Source organism: Erythrolamprus reginae, chromosome 2 (assembly GCF_031021105.1).
Source record: "Erythrolamprus reginae isolate rEryReg1 chromosome 2, rEryReg1.hap1, whole genome shotgun sequence".
Classification (NCBI taxonomy): Eukaryota; Metazoa; Chordata; class Lepidosauria; order Squamata; family Dipsadidae; genus Erythrolamprus; species Erythrolamprus reginae.
The window spans coordinates 47,711,311-47,728,440 of NC_091951.1; the positions used below are offsets into that span (position 1 = coordinate 47,711,311).

At 48.0% G+C, this 17,130-nt stretch overlaps 1 protein-coding gene across 3 annotated transcripts in view; it reads left to right on the top strand.

Moving 5' to 3' along the window:
- The window catches only part of LOC139160341 (zinc finger protein ZFP2-like), a 91,778-nt gene extending 74,865 nt beyond the window's left edge, over window positions 1-16,913 (top strand). The window contains exons 1-6 of one of the 3 annotated variants that reach the window (XM_070738109.1): window positions 8,352-8,446; window positions 9,647-10,239; window positions 10,543-10,657; window positions 10,770-10,837; window positions 14,020-14,149; window positions 14,816-16,913. In XM_070738109.1, coding sequence (XP_070594210.1) covers window positions 9,823-10,239; window positions 10,543-10,657; window positions 10,770-10,837; window positions 14,020-14,149; window positions 14,816-16,488 — 2,403 coding nt within the window. In that variant the 5' untranslated portion in view covers window positions 8,352-8,446; window positions 9,647-9,822 and the 3' untranslated portion in view covers window positions 16,489-16,913. Of the gene's footprint in view, window positions 1-8,351; window positions 8,447-9,646; window positions 10,240-10,542; window positions 10,658-10,769; window positions 10,838-14,019; window positions 14,150-14,815 lie in introns of those variants that run through there. The other 2 variants (XM_070738110.1, XM_070738111.1) reach the window with 2 other exon arrangements.
- Window positions 16,914-17,130: the final 217 nt, after the last annotated feature.

Consider the following 17,130-nt stretch of genomic DNA (forward strand, 5'->3'; position numbering starts at 1 on the left):
CAATATCTCCAGGGTTGCCACAAAGAAGAGGAAATCTAGCTATTCCCCAAAGCACCTGAGGGCAGGACAAGAAGCAATGGGTGGAAACTAATCAAGAAGAGGAGCAACTTAGAACTAGGTAGAACGTTTCTGATAGAACAATTAACCAGTGGAACCCCTTGCCTCCAGAGGTTGTGAATGCTCCAACACTGGAAGTTTTTAAGAAGAGATTGGATAACGGTTAGATAGCCTGGAGTTGGCTAGCTTGAAGAAAAACACAGAGAGGCATTTCAGGAACAAGGAAATTTTTATTCAGCAACAAAACAGGTAAGGCAGAAGTCGGAACAACGGAGGATGAGAGCTCCCTATTTGTAGGGAAGCTGTCAAATGAGGGGCCAATGGGAGCAGTCCTTTTATTAATTAGATTATTAAATAATGATTAAATAATAATTATTTATTTATTGATTAGATGTATGGGCCGCGCTTCCCCTCTCAGACTCGGGGCGGCTCTTCGCCTTCACTCCTGTTTCCCCCCAAAGCAGACTAGAGATTCTACTTTCTCCCTTGCTTCCTCCTGGCTCTTAGGCAGAGGTGGGCTGCTAAGGTGGAACGGTGGTGTGTGTTTGCTCCCGTGGCTCTGAGTCACGGTGCAAGTCCAGAGCAATTATACTACTGCACCTATACCTGCTATCAGGGTTCACACAACATGCCAATCCCAGAACACATTAACAAACCATGAAAGTTCACATAAAATGAAAGCCAACGAAGTGAATCTTGCTTAGGATGTTCCATTTCCCTTTATTCAGGACTTCCTTGTTAAGAGTCAAATTACATTATTATAAGCAGGCAGGTTCACAAAAAGATTGCCTTAAGCCCAAAGAGTAACTGCAAGTGGTGAGTTTGTGTGAAACACAAGGGTTGAAGGAACATAGATTGGGATGATTTCCTGGTTCCTTTACCCTTTGTTGGAAATAATAATAAATAATAATAATAATAACAACAAAAGAGGTGGAAGGAACCTTGGAGGTGTTCTGGTCCAACGTCCTGCTTGGGCAGGAGACACTCCACCACTTCAGACAAATGGTTATCCAATCTCTTCTTCAAAACTTCCAGTGTTGGAGCGTTCACAACCTCTGGAGGAAAGCTGTTCCACTGATCAATTGTTCTAATTGCCAGGAATTTTCTCCTTAGTCCTAAATTGCTTCTCTCCTTAATATTCTTATGGATTAAGTGCCAAGTGGGGAAAAAGAAACTGGATTCATGGAGGTTGCTTGGAAAGGAGGTTTAATGGTGGAGAGGAGCACATGGCATGAGCTCCTGTCCAGAAAAGGGGGATCACATGTTTCCAGATTTAAGGGGGGGGGGGGAGAGAAATGCTGGGAACTTCTTTGTTTTATGTTCTATGGGGCCCTGACCTGAGCCCCTCCTGCTTCTGTGCCAGAAATGCACTGATTGGCTGTCGGATTCCCATGGTGCCATGCAAAGGCAACAATGTAGGCTGTGTTTTTGAGTTTGGGTTTGGCTGGCCCTTTGCTGGGTGATGGTAGAATGAAAGCTCTTTGGGCAATTCCTCATATGGCTCTGTCAGGAGTTGGTTTGTTATGTAGAATAGATTAGTCCATCTTTTAACAAAGGTGAGCTGGGCCATTCCTTGATGGGCACATTGACAAAGGTGGGGGCTACTAAGAGTGGGTCTTTTTGTGTGTGCCTAAAATCATGTTTCTGGTGATATTCAATATAATCTGCCTTTTTAATATTTCCTAGGATATTTCATTTTTTCTAGGAGACGGGTGGGGGTTAACTTCCTACACCTGCTAAGACAAATTGAACTGCAGAGGACCCAGGCCCTAATTTTAATACCATCCAGCACATAGTAAGAATGCAGGCACAATCTTCTGCATCTCCTTCCTTGTAAAACGTTTCTTCTTTCCTGCTTGTAATTTGCCATGTAAGTTCGCCCTCTGCCCCTACCGAGCTTTTCCCAGGAAGTGGGGTGTGACTGCCTCCCCCATAATACCCTCCTTCTTCCTGGGGATCTGGATTTCTTTCTGTGGACAACACAACTGGAGGCAAAACAGCTTTTCTGGCAGTCTGCTTCTCCCCCCCCCCCCGCTTGTTACGAGCATAGAAAAGGGGGCAGGGGCACATGGGATCTGGGCTCTCCCACTCTTGGGACACAGAAGACTGAACCTGGATGACGGCATATATATTATGTTGTAATCCACCCCGAATCTTCGGGGAGGGGCGGCATATAAATCCAAATATTTTTATTTTATTTTATTTATTTATTTTGTCCAATACACAATGAGGGTTTTAGTAGCAGAAGAGATACAGTGATCCCTCGAGTTTCGCGATCTCGATTATTGCGAAACGCTTTATCGCAATTTTTTCACCCAGAAGTAAAAACACCATCTGCGCATGCGCGCCCTTTTTTTTTTTAATGGCCACGCATGCGTAGATGGTGGAGTTTGCGTTCCCCGCCAGGCAGATCAGCTGCTGGGCGGCTTCCCTGGGTCTTCCCCCTCTTGCTGGCGGGAGGGCTAGCGGCGGGCATCAGCGAGGAGAAATGCTGGGAAGTTCTTTGTTTTATCTGCTATGAGGCCCTGTCCTGAGGCCCTCCTGCTTCTGTGCCAGAAATGCACTGATTGGCTGTCGGATTCCCATGATGCCATGCAAGGGCAATAATGTAGGCTGTGTTTTTGAGTTTGGGTTTGGCTGGCCCTTTGCTGGGTGATGGTAGAATGAAAGCTCTTTGGGCAATTCCTAATATGCCTCTGTCAGGAGTTGGTTTGTTATGTAGAATAGATTAGTCCATCTTTTAACAAAGGTGAGCTGGGTCATTCCTTGATGGGCACATTGACAAAGGTGGGGGCTACTAAGAGTGGGTCTTTTTTTTTTTGCCCAAAATCATGTTTCTGCTGATATTCAATGTAATCTGCCTTTTTAATATTTTATAGGATATTTCATTTTTTCTAGGAGACGGGTGGGGGTTAACTTCCTACACCTCCTAAGACAAATAGAACTGCAGAGGACCCAGGCCCTATTTTAGTTTCATCCAGCACATAGTAAGAATGCAGGCAGTATCTTCTGCATCTCCTTCTTTGTAAAACTTTTCTTCTTTCCTGCTTGTAATTTGCCATGTAAGTTCGCCCCCTGCCCCTACCGAGCTTTTCCCAGGAAGTGGGGTGTGACTGCCTCCCCCATAATACCCTCCTTTTTCCTGGGGATCTGGATTTCTTTCTGCGGACAACACAACTGGAGGCAAAACAGCTTTTCTGGCAGTCTGCTTCTCCCCCTCCCCCGCTTGTTACAAGCATAGAAAGGGGGGCAGGGGCACATGGGATCTGGGCTCTCCCACTCTCAGGACACAGAAGACTGAACCTGGATGAGGGCATACAGTGATCCCTCGAGTTTCGCGATCTCGATCTTCGCGAAACGCTATATCGCGATTAAAAAAAAAATTAATTAAAAAAAACACCACTTCCGCGTTTGGCTTCGGGAATCAGCTGGGAAGCGGCGCGGCTGTTTTAAAAGGTCGCCGCCGGCCTGGGGGGCTTCCCAGCACCCCCCCGAACCCCCAACCCAGATTTGGGGGGGTGCTGGCAAGCCCCCCATGCTGGCGGCGACCTTTTAAAACAGCCGCGCGGCTACCCAGCTGAGTCCTGAAGCCAAACGCCAAAGGCGAACTTCCGCGTTTGGCTTCAGGACTCAGTTGGGAAGCCGCGCGGCTGTTTTAAAAGGTCGCCGCCGGCCTGGGGGGCTTCCCAGCACCCCCCCGAACCCGGGTGGCCGGGCGAGCAGCGAGCGAACGGCTGGTGGCCGGGCGAAGGGCGGGCGAACGGCGGGCGAGCGGGTGCTGGGGGGGCGGGGGCAGCCGACATCCAAAGCAATCTGTCGGCTTCCGCACTTTTGTCGCTCCCCACCTCCACCATCTGCGCATGCGCGGCCATTAAAAAAAAAGATCGCGCATGCGCTGATGGTGTTTTTACTTCCGGAACCCTACATCGCGAAAAATCGATTATCGCGAGGGGTCCTGGAACGGAACCCTCGCGATAATCGAGGGATCACTGTATATATTATGTTGTAATCCACCGTGAGTCTTCCGGGAGGGGCGGCATATAAATCCAAATATTTTTATTTTATTTTATTTATTTATTTTGTCCAATACACAATGAGGGTTTTAGTAGGTGTGTGTATATATATATATATATATATATATACTGTATATATATGTGTGTGTGTGTGTGTGTGTGTGTGTCAAATGTTTTTTTAGCTGGAATCCAAACATAAAACACACACACACACACACACATATATATATATAGATATATAGATATAGATATATATTTGTTTTCGTAGATTTTCACGGGGACAGGTATAACGGTCTTGGTATATTCGGGTTTCTTCCCGTGTAGGATTTGGAATCCTACATGGGAAGAAACCCGAATATACGCTATAGGAATAGAAGAAAGCTATATGAAATATAGGAGAGCAATAGGACAGGGGATGGAAGGCACTCTAGTGCACTTAATAATTAATAAATACATACATACATAAATATCTCTTCTGCAGCGTGAGAACATCCTGCCTCCCTCTGAATGTGAAAACATCCACCAGTCACCCAGGACCACTGCTGGATCTCTTCCCTTCCCTTCAAGACTTTCCTCCAGTTGTACCTCCTGCAAAATTCAAAGGGTTAACCAGAGAGAGTGCAGAGTCCTAGATACCGTGTTTCCCCGATAGTAAGATACCCCTGATTGTAAGACATATGGGGGGTTTCAGGGGGGTCGGCTAATATAAGCCATACCCCAAAAGTAAGACATATGTCTTACTTTCGGGGAAACACGGGGGTACAGTAGATCCTCGACATACGTCCCCCCCCCCGCCGTCATCCCCCCCCCCGCCGCCTGCAAGCGCTCTGCCAGGCGGCTCCCCCCCCGCTCCGCGCTTCCTTTATCTCTGGGTCTGCGGAGGGAGGGAGGGTTCCGGCCTTCCGAAGTGGCGCTGGGCGAAAGGGGGCGGGCGGGCGGGCAGCGGCAGAAGGTGAGAGGTGCCTTTTCGATATGCCGGAGAGCCGGAGAAGGGGGCATCCGGACCCCCACCACCACCAGCAGAAGCCAAGGGGGGGGTCCTTTCAAGCGGCGCTGGGCGAAAGAGGGCGGGCGGCCAGCAGCAGAAGGCGAGAGGTGCCTCCTTCTCCGGCTCTCCGGCAGATCGAGCGCGCGAAGAGGCACCTCTCACCTTCCGCCGCTGCTGGCCGCCCTCTTTCGCCCAGCGTCGCTTCGGAAGCCGCCAAACGCCGTCAGGGGGGCGCTTGGCGACCGCCTCTCCGCTCGCCAAGTGCCACTCGCCAAGCGCCCCCCAACAGAGCGGCGTTGCAAAAAAAAGCGCTGCAGACGGCGCACGATTCGCAGAACCGAGCGTCTGGCAACCGAGCGCGGACGTCGGCCACCTGTCCCGCTCCCCCGAGTTCGCGCCCCGTTCTCGGCTTGGCAGCCCGCGCGACTTCCCCAACAAAGGAGAAACTTCTGCGAATCGTGCGCCGTGTCCAGCGCTCTCTCCGCACTCGTCTGCTGTGTGGCCGACAAGGGTGCGGCGGAGGCGGCAGCAGCCCTCCACTTCCGTCCCAGCGCAAAGGCACTCCTTGCCTCCCCTGCCCGCCCGTGGGTCACACACTTCGGGGTTGCTGCTGCTGCTGCTGCTGCTGCCGGTGGTCGGTCGGTCGGAGCAGCTTCCTCTCCAACCAGGCCGGGTCGGCGGCAGCACCGGCAGCGGCTGCGTTTCCTGCACGAACCCAACTTTCCCATTGGCCGCCCGCGAGCCTGCTTGGCCGCCCGCCAGCCAGCTGCTTCGCCGCAGGCGCACAATTCGCAGAAGTTTCTCCTTTGTTGGGGAAGTCGCGCGGGCTGCCAAGCCGAGAACGGGGCGCGAACTCGGGGGAGCGGGACAGGTGGCCGACGTCCGCGCTCGGTTGCCAGACCCTCGGTTGCCACACAGGTAATGTGTGAGGGAGAGCAAGGAGGGCCATTGTGCATTGCCAGGTGGTGGGGTCTCCCCCAGTTCAAAAGGTGCCTTGGCTGGAAGAGTAGCTGGTTTCCAGGGCATAAACTGGCTCGCTTCCGGGGATGGTGCACATCCGCTCACTTGCAGGGAAACAGCTTTGGGGCTAAAGAGGCGCTCCGGGCGCAAGATTGTATCCCGAGTAATAATTCCATTTACTGCTCCGATGTGCCTCGCTGCAGGCTTCCTGTCAACGAAATAACAGCAACATGTTCTCGGAAGCCACCGCCTCTTCCCCTGCCTCGCTGCCCCTTGTCTCGGGCGACAAGGGGTGGAAAGGGGGGGGTCCTTTCAAGCGGCGCTGGGCGAAAGAGGGCGGGCGGCCAGCAGCAGAAGGCGAGAGGTGCCTCCTTCTCCGGCTCTCCGGCAGATCGAGCGCGCGAAGAGGCACCTCTCACCTTCCGCCGCTGCTGGCCGCCCTCTTTCGCCCAGCGTCGCTTCGGAAGCCGCCGAACGCCGTCAGGGGGGCGCTTGGCGAGCGGAGAGGCGGTCGCCAAGCGCCCCCCTGACAGTGTTCGGCAGCTTCCGAAGCGACGCTGGGCGAAAGAGGGCGGTCAGCAGCAGGCGGTGGCGCCGGTGGCTCGGCTGCAAGCGGCCTGCGAGGCCGACCGGCTCCGAGGCGAGCGGCCGGAGCTGCGCCCTCCTTCGCCCGCCTCCTTTCCAATGTAAGACATACCCCGAAAGTAAGACATAGTGGGGCTTTTGGGGGTAAAAAGAAAGTAAGACACTGCCTTACTTTCGGGGAAACACGGTCCACCTTTCGCCCTCCAGTGGTTTAATGGTGAAAACCATGGATTTTATTTTATTCATTGGAAAAGAAAAATGAGAATACAGTGATCCCTCCATTATCGCGAGGGTTCCGTTCCAGGACCCCTCGCGATAATCGATTTTCCGCGATGCAGGGTTCCGGAAGTAAAAACCCCATCTGCGCATGCGCGCCCTTTTTTTTCATGGCCGCGCATGCGCAGATGGTGGGGTTTGCGTGTGGGCGGCGGGGAAGACCCAGGGAAGGTTCCTTCAGCCGCCCAGCAGCTGATCTGCTCGGTAGCGCAGCAGCAGCGAGGAGCCGAAGATCGGGGTTTCCCAGCCGCCCACGCAAAGGGGAAACCCCGATCTTCGGCTCCTCGCTGTTGCTGCGCTACCGAGCAGATCAGCTGCTGGGCGGCCGAAGGAACCTTCCCTGGGTCTTCCCCGATGCCTCGGCTCCTCGCTGATGCCCGCCCGCCGTTTGCCGCTCGCCCGTTCACCCGCCCGCCGTTTGCCGCTCGCCCGTTCACCCGCCCACCCGCTGTTTGCCGCTCGCCCGTTCACCCGCCCACCCGCTGTTTGCCGCTCGCCTGTTCACCCGCCCGCCCACCGTTTGCTGCTCGCCCGTTCACCCGCCCACCCGCTGTTTGCCGCCCGCCCGTTCACCCGCCCGCCCGCCGCTCGCCCGTTCACCCGCCCACCCGCTGTTTGCCGCTCGCCCGTTCACCCGCCCGCCCGCCACTCAAGAGCAAGAGGAAGGAAGAGAGTGATGTCATCGTGGGAAAAATCGCGATATAGCGTTTCGCGAAGATCGAGATCGCGAACATCGAGAGATCACTGTACACATGATTTGAATGCATGTTAGACCTATCCACAATCCTCCATATTTAAGAGGGTCTGGAGAAAGTTGTACCCCTGCATAGAGGGGGGCCAAGGAGCAGACAAGAAATGGAGTTCTGTCTTTTCACTCAAGACGCTCAAACTAATCTTGACACTGCATCCCAAAAAAGAGGACAATTGTGTTGTCCACAATTGGGGTTTGAGCCTGGTGCCGAGGCCAATGGAGAACACCAGACACGAGTTGCAAGTTTTGTTTCATTTTATTGAAGTGCTGCAAGGAAAGGGATACTGGCCAAAATACCAAAGAACCATCCCAATAGAATTAAGAATTAAGAAAGCTTTATACGTTTTCACCAAAGCAGAAGGGGGGATATAAGGCATAAGGCAGGATATAATCAAAATATCATCTAATAAACATTTTTGTAATGATCTATCAATTATTCTATAATTTCTGGTGGTCTGACTCATGAGGTACAACAGTTATGATTATCTACAGTAGAATGTGTATTAGATAACTCCTGTATTAGTCTTATGTAATACAGTACATGCTTGACCAAATAAATAAAATAAAATCCATGTTTTTCACCATTAAACCACTGGAGGGAAACAGGTGGATTCCAGAGGAGGGTGAGAAGGAAGTGACATCTTTAGTCTTGCCTCTCTAGGACACTGCAATCTCTATCTTTAACCCTTTGAGTTTTGCATGAGATAAAACTGGAGGAAAGTCTTGAAGAGAAGAGAAGAGACCCAGCTGTGGTCCTGGGTGACTGGTGGATGTTTTCCCATTCAGAGGGAGGCAGAAGATTCTCACGCTGAAGAGGTAAGAGATATAAGCCCTCATCCAGGTTCAATCTTCTGTGTCCCGAGAGTGGGAGAGCCCTGATCCCATGTGCCCCTGACCCCCTTTCTATGCTCATAACAGGCGGAGTGTTGTGGGGGAAGCAGACTTGCAGACAAACTGTTTTGCTTCCAGTTGTGTTGTTCCCAGAAAGAAATCCAAATCCCCAGGAAGGAGGAGGATATTCCAGGGGAGGCAATTAGGCCCCATTTCCTGGGAAAACCTTGGTAGGGGCAGAGGGTGAATCTGCAGGGCAAATCACAAGCAGGAAAGGAGGAAAGTTTTACAAGGAAGGAGATGCAGAAGATTGTCCCTGCATTCTTGCTATGTGCTGGATGATAATAAAATAGGGCCTGGGTCCCCTGCAGTTCAATTTGTCTTTGGAGGGTAGAGGAACCGGCAAATAATCTCAAACCTTTGTGTTTCACATGAACTCACCACCTGCAGTTTGGGCTTAAGGCAACCTTTTTGTGAACCTGCCAGTCTATAATATTATAATTTGATTTTTTAAAAGCAAGCCCAGAAAAAAGGGAAATGGAACCTCCTAAGCAAGATTCACTTCATTGGATTTCATTTTATGTAAATTTTCATGGTTTGTTAATGTGTTCAGGGATTGGCATGTCGGGTAAACCCTGCTTGCAGGTATAAAGTTATAGAATAACACAGTTAGAAGGGACCTTAGAGTCCAAGCCCCTGCTTAGGCAGGAAAGCCTATACCACTTCAGACAAATAGTTGACCAATCTCTTCTTAGAAACAGAGTATTCTGTGGAGGCAAGCTTTTCCACTGATTAATTGTTCTAACTGTCAGGAAAGGTCTCCTTACTTCTAAGTTGCTTCTCTGCTTGATTAGTTTATACCCATTGCTTCTTGTCCCACACTCAGGTGCTATGGGGAATAGCTTGACTCCCCCTTTTTTGTTGCAACCCCTGAAATATTGGAACACTGGTATCCTGTATCCCCTTAGTCCTTCCTTCATTAAACTAGACATACCCAGTTCCCAAATTTTGATGAGGGTCAATCCCATAGTCTGCAACACACACACAACTACACATAGAAACTAAGTGCTCATTGCCACTGTAATCCTCCACTATCTGAGAAATATACTTCCTTCCAGGAGTAGGAATATTGTTGAATGGTTAAATGCATCACTTCCTAATTCTTTATTTGGTTTTCGGTTTCAGATATGTAAACTAGAAGTGATTTCTACAGCGTTTCATAGAGACAAAGTTCTCTTCAACAAAGAGGGCTGAATGGTTTGTTCTCAGGCTAGATGAATGCTCCAATGAATGAAAAAGCATTTGGAGATCCTCAAGATTCCTTCAACCTATTTGCAATTGTGTAGTAGGACAGAGAAAGAATGGCAAGCCATTTGGTAGATGAGAGAACTGGAAAAAGCCCTTCTGGTTCCAAGTCTGAGAGCCGTGGGGAGATCTGGGGAAGATCTGGGCAGAAGATCTCAGAGGAGGAAACCATCGTTTCACAAGTTCATGCCTGGAACTTCAGGAGCCTCCAATATCAGGAGAATGAGGGTCCCCGAGGACTTTGCAGCCAACTCCATTCCTTTTGTAGTCAATGGTTGAGACCAGAAAAACACACAAAAGCACAGATGCTGGACCTGGTTGTTCTGGAGCAGTTCCTGGCGCTTCTGCCCCTGCAGATGAAGAGCTGGGTGCGGGAGTGTGGAGCAGAGACCAGTTCCCAGGCGGTGGCCCTGGTGGAAGGCTTCCTCCTGAGCCAGGCAGAGGAGCAGAAGGAGGAGCAGGGAGAGTTGCAGGTGAGATAATTTCATCACTGGAGGGTAGAAAGAGTTTAGTTATAATTAAAAAATGTGTTTGAATTATATTTTCTTTATTACCAGTTCTCTGGCATTCATAAGATTTCACTAATTCTTGAAGGACGTTGTTCTAGTATCCATTCCTAGAAGAAAGATTTGGAACAGCTTTTTCTTTCGTCTTTTCCAACCTAACTGATGGACATTGGATGCTTTTAAATGGTGTTGAAAGAACACAACAAGAATCCATTTCATGGTTTGTGTGGTCCTTTCATTCTTCTTCTTTTCTCTGGCTTATATTTCAAGCCCTTCACTGTGGAGACCAGGGATCCTGAGGGAAAGAGGCATCTGTCTGATACTCTTCCGGAACTGTTTTTCTTGAGGCCTACTCAGCATGGCAAAAATCAAGAAACATGCACAGGTAATACAAGACTCTTCCATTCCACATAGACATCTCAGCTGGCTCATCTTCTCTATGTCTTTGCTATTATAACACCCCTCCCCATATTGTGTTAATTCTCTGTCCCTCACAGGGGAGAATAGAGTGAGGCTGACTCCTCCTTATGGTGAAGATGAAACAATGGTTGAACCTCTAACTCAAGTAAGAGAAGGAAAATTATTTATTAGATTTGTATTCTCCCTTTTCTTCAAAAAGTCAAGCTAGTGTTCATTGTACTGTCTCCTTTCATTTTTTCTTCCTGTTTGGGATACGTAACTTTCATGACCCCAAGCAACAAAACTTCTAAATCGGTTGTTTATTACGATTGTTTTTTTAAAAAAAACAATACTTTTGAAACATATTCTTTATGCTAATTACATTCCACACATTTTATTTTTTTTATAAAATACTTCACAATGCCTATTTTTTGTCATTCTTTGACAAGATTTGTACAAAGATGCTTAAAAAAAAGACGTAACATTTATTCTGGGACATTATCATTTTAAAATGCTTTGTTCATATTGTATTTTGCTAATATAATGTTTACATTAAAAAGATGTAAGAAAAATAAGTTCATCAGGTTAAAACTTAAGGTAAAATTGATTGAAAGTGGCCATACAGAAAAAGCTTGGTACAAGATTTATTGTGAAAGTCCCCTGTGGATACAAAGGTTATGAAATGTTCTCCTTAGGAAATGTTCTCTTTCCTTATTTTTCCATTCAGCCAGTGGCTCACACTATTAGCAGCTTCCTTGCTATATGAAGAGTTTTGTGTCTCCCGGTATTAATGGCACTTTACTAAATCTGCCAATACACAAACACACACATATGTACACGCAAAAAAATCCCCCACAGAGGCAAAGATAGGTAATAACCAACACTTTGAATTGTGAATGGAAACTAATTGGTAGCCAGTGCAGCACGTGGAGTGTAGGTGTTATATGGGTGTACCTAGGTACATCCATAAAAGCTCAAGCGGCTGCATTCTGGACTATCTTCAATCTCCAAACAATCTTTGAGGGTCTCCCTATGTAGAGCATGAGCGACTGTGAGCAATGACTCCCTGTCCAAATAGGGCCGCAACTGGAGCACCAGGCGAACCTGGGCAAATGCCCTCCTCGCCACAGCCGTAAGATTATGTTCCAATGTTAGCTGTGGAACGAGGAGGACGCCCAATCTGCGAACTCTCTCTGAAGGGGTCAATAATCCCCCCCCCCCCAGGTTGATGGACGGACAGATGTAATTGTCCTTGGGAGGCAAAACCCACATCCACTCCGTCTTGTCAGGGTTGAGTTTGAGCTTGTTGACACCCATCCAGACCCGAACAGTCTCCAGACATCGACATATCACTTCCACTGCTTCGCTGACTGGACATGGGGTGGAGATGTATAACTGGGTATCATCAGGATACTGATGATACCTCACCCCATGTCCTTGGATGATCTCACCCAGCAGTTTCATGTAGATATTAAATAGCAGGGGGGAGAGGAGCGACCCCTGAGGCACCCCACAAGGGAGAGACCTCGGGGTCGACCTCTGACACCCCACTAACCCAACTGCGACCGACCGGAGAGGTAGGAGGAGAACCACTGGAGAACAGTGCCTCCCACCCCTAACCCCTCCAGGCGGTGCAGAAGGATACCATGGTCGATGGTATCGAAAGCCGCTGAGAGGTCAAGGAGCACCAGGACAGAGGATAAACCCCTGTCCCGGGCCCGCCAGAGATCATCCATCAGCGTGACCAAAGCAGTTTCCATGCTGTAGTCGGGCCTGAATCCTGACTGCTGAAGTCCTAGAAAATCTGCTTCTTCCAAGGACCGCTGGAGTTGGAGTGCCACCACCTTCTCAACAATCTTCCCCATAAAGGGGAGGTTGGAGACTGGACAATAGTTATTAAACAGGGCTGGGTCCAGGGAGGGCTTCTTGAGGAGGGGGCACACAAGTGCCTCCTTATAAGGAGCCTGGAAGGACCCCCTCCCCAAAGAAGCATTGACAATCTCCTGAACCTAGCTCCGTGTCACCTCTCGGCTGGCCAAAACCAACCAAGAGGGACACAGATCCAGTAGACAGGTGGCGGAACTCACAGCTCCAAGTCAAACTCCACGCAGACAGATGGACAAGGACGGGCCCCTGCCACCTTGACTGACTCGTTGTCAGCCGACATTGGTATTCAATTGGAGTCGAGGTCCACCCGGATCCAAGAGACTTTATCAGCGAAAAATGAGTTAAACTCCTCAGCACTGCCCTGCAAGGGCTCCCCAACTCCCCCCTGGTTAAGAAGGGAGCGAGTCACCCTAAACAGAGGGTCTGGGCGGGATTCCACTGATGCAATCAAGGCGGCATGATACACACATCTTGCTGCCTTGAGCGCCACTTTGTAAGTCTTAATATGAGCTCTTACAAGTGTTTGGTTGGATTCGGATTTACTCTTCCTCCATCGCTTCTCTAGATGTCTCTATTGGCATTTCAACTCCTGGAGCTCCTCGTTGAACCATGGAGCTCTACGGGTCTAGTGCCACAGAGAGGTCGCAACGGCGCAATTTGGTAAAGAGCCTCCGCTGCAGCCCTATTCCAGGCCACAGCAAGAGACTCTGCCGAGCTGTGGATGAGTGAATCTGGTAAAATCCCAAGCAGCCTCTGAAAGCCCTCTGGGTCCGTCAGGGACGGAACCACCTAGTCGGTTCCGCCTCCCTTCGGGGTAGGATTGGAGCCAGGAAATCAAGCCGCAGTAGAAAATGGTCTGACCATGACAAAGGCCATGCTTCTAAGCCCTTTAGTCTCAGTCCATTTCTCAATTGCTCCGAGAGGACTACCATGTCAGGTGTGTGTCCCCCCTCGTGAGTCGGACCCTGAACTACTTGAGTCAGGTCCAGGGCTGTCATGAAGAGTTTTGAATTTCTGGGTATTGATGGCACACACACACAGAGCGAGAGAGAGAGAGAGAAAACACAGAGACACAAAAACCTCCTTCTGTATACATAGGAAGATTATAGTCACTGATAGATGATGTTTCCAAGGTCCACCTGCCAGTTGATTCTCTCCAGATTCTGATGGTTTTTTGATGGTGGATGCATTAATGGATTGAGAAGAGTGTTTTGAGAGCGAATAGTAGATGAATCGATCCAGAAGGAAATAAATCTTTATTGAATGGCACCAAAAGTCCGGATAAAAGCTGCCTAAAATATTTTTGCAGTCAAATGCTTCTTGTTCTGTCCAATTTCTCATCTCAGTCCTGGAATCCTACTAAGCATAGACCTTAGTGCATAATTTTGCTTTGGGAATTTCTAAAGAAAAGGGCAGATCTTGCAGTCCCTCCAAGGCCTATTCTGTACTTTTTTTCCCCAGGAGGATCTTGTGCCCTTTGAGGATGTGGCTGTTTATTTCTCGGAGGAGGAGTGGTCTCAGCTGGATCTTCACCAAAAAGCTCTGCATTGGGAAGTCATGCTGGAGAATTACAGAAACTCAGCTTCTTTAGGTAAGGTTTGCTATTCTCCAGTCTGAGTTCAGGAAGACATGATGTAGGTAGATGCCATTGTCTGTTTCTTATTTAAATATCTCCAAATAGAGTTCATCTCTTGAGAGGGAAAAGGGGAAGATCTGCTGTTCTGCTGCTCCTAGTATGGAAATAGATGAATTGCTTTCTTTTTAGATACATCCTGTGTCACTTGTCACCTGCTGAGTTTTTCTATTTCGATTTAAACCTGTCAGTGATAAAGTAATTCCTTGGTTTCAGGTAATGCTAAACTCTATTACAGAGATTTCATATTATTTGTCCTAGATGCTTCTGTGCCAGTACTATGAAGGATTGCAGATCAATTAATTATTTTGGCTTAATGGACTTTGCTTCCATTTCATTTCTATCCTGAGTCTTGGAATTAGGACAGTCTGGTCCCATTTTTCAATTGCAAACATGCTGCATAGGGTTAATACAAGAACTCTTAAGTTTTCTTTCTCTTCCATCATGTGATCTTTGGCAGGAAAAAATTAAAACACAAATGGAAGAACAAAACAAATTCCTCAAAGTTAATTCTCAGAGGGCTCTTCCGAAATTGGCCCACCAACAATAAATATTAGGTTTTCTTACATCTTTCTCCTTTTTTCTAAACCTTGCTAATATTCTTATTCCTCTTTTCCTTTAAAGGTTATAATGGGCAAGAGTATAAAGAGTCGATTGAACCATTCCAAAAGTACGAACATGGGAATAGAACAGAGAAGCCTGAAAATCAAATGGAGCAACAAAGACAGAAGCAGGAAAACTCATTTTCAGTTGATGCTCAGTTGCAAGGCTTTCTTGACAAACTAGGAAAAATAGAGAAAAAATATATTGGACTAGGTGAAGGACTATTCAAAGACACATTAGATGTAAATGAATATTATCCAACACAACCAAGACCAGAAGACAACATATGTAAAGACAATGGAAAAAATTACAGTGGGACATTAACTCTTTCTAGAGAAAGAGTGATGTCTGAGAAAGGGATGCACATAGGAGAGAAGCCATTTAAAAACATTGAGTGTGGAAAGGACCAATGTGGTCATCTTACTTCCCATGACAGAAGACAGATAGGGGAGAAGCCATACAAATGCATGGAGTGTGGAAAGGGCTTCAGCCGACATACTAATCTTATTACACATCAAATGATCCACACAGGGGAGAAGCCATATAAATGCATGGAGTGTGGAAAGGACTTTAGAACAAACAAAGACCTTACAACTCACGAAAGGATCCACACAGGGGAGAAGCCATATAAATGCATGGAGTGTGGAAAGGGCTTCATTAAAAGCAGTCATCTTATTTCACATCAAAGGATCCACACAGGGGAGAAGCCATATAAATGCATGGAGTGTGGAAAGGACTTTAGAGTAAGCAGTCATCTTACACGCCATCAAAGGACCCACACAGGGGAGAAGCCATATAAATGCATGGAGTGTGGAAAGGGCTTCAGCCGACATACTAATCTTATTACACATCAAATGATCCACACAGGGGAGAAGCCATATAAATGCATGGAGTGTGGAAAGGACTTTAGAACAAACAAAGACCTTACAACCCATGAAAGGATCCACACAGGGGAGAAGCCATATAAATGCATGGAGTGTGGAAAGGGCTTCATTAAAAGCAGTCATCTTATTTCACATCAAAGGACCCACACAGGGGAGAAGCCATATAAATGCATGGAGTGTGGAAAGGGCTTCAGCCGACATACTAATCTTATTACACATCAAATGATCCACACAGGGGAGAAGCCATATAAATGCATGGAGTGTGGAAAGGGCTTCAGCCGACATACTAATCTTATTACACATCAAATGATCCACACAGGGGAGAAGCCATATAAATGCATGGAGTGTGGAAAGGACTTTAGAACAAACAAAGACCTTACAACCCATGAAAGGATCCACACAGGGGAGAAGCCATATAAATGCATGGAGTGTGGAAAGGGCTTCATTAAAAGCAGTCATCTTATTTCACATCAAAGGATCCACACAGGGGAGAAGCCATATAAATGCATGGAGTGTGGAAAGGGCTTTAGTTCCAACAGTTATCTAACTACTCATAGAAAGATCCACACGGGACTGTTGACTCACGGCAAGATAACAAATTTTGAACCGGATGAGCCGGGTCCGTCAGAGCATTGGAGACCTGTGTGGCTCTTGGAGGGTTCATACAGGGAGGGGGAAGGAGAGATGGAAGCTGAAGGTGCTAGAGGGGTAGAGGTGGAGGCCCTTGCAGAGCCTGTGGAACCCCCAGTTAGAGCCTCGTTTGGGTCAGATGAGGAGGGGGTGATTAATGACCCCTTTCTCAAAGTCTGAATGTGCAGCATTATGGGACAACAGAAGTAGCTGCGCTGATGCAGAAGATCTTAAACACAGCTGGGAGTAATTAGGCTTAAAAGGGGAGGTTTTGTGGCTTAGCTCTTTGCAGGAGTTATCTTTTGTGGTTTAACAGAGACAACAAAGATCCGGAATTCCCACTCTAAACCAACATCTTGAATCTTTGGAAAACAACCCAGTTTTTGGACACTTGTGTTTTGAAAGACTGTAGCCGTTGAACAATAGAGTGTGTATCTTTGCTGCAGCCCCGTTTGGAGGCATTCTTTACAGACCTTGTGCGGTTTGGGACATTTGTTATCTGCTTGGTATATACCCCTGTCCTATTGGTCATAAACAGGCTTTATTTTGCCGTCATTGTGGCTCTCAGTCAACTTGTAAAGCAATATATTTTGTGTTTCAGAAAACTCCAGTCTGGGTGTGTGTTTTTTTGTCTTTCTTTGATGCTCAACCGGTGTCAGGTAGAACAGGGAGTAGTGATCAAACAGCAGAGAGTATGGCAAGGCTTTTACTTACAGGAATCAACTGGCTGGTAATAAAAGGATCTACACAGAGAAAAACCCATAAAAACCCTTGGAGTACAGAAAGGATTTCCGAGAAACTAGTAGTCTTACTTCCCATAGG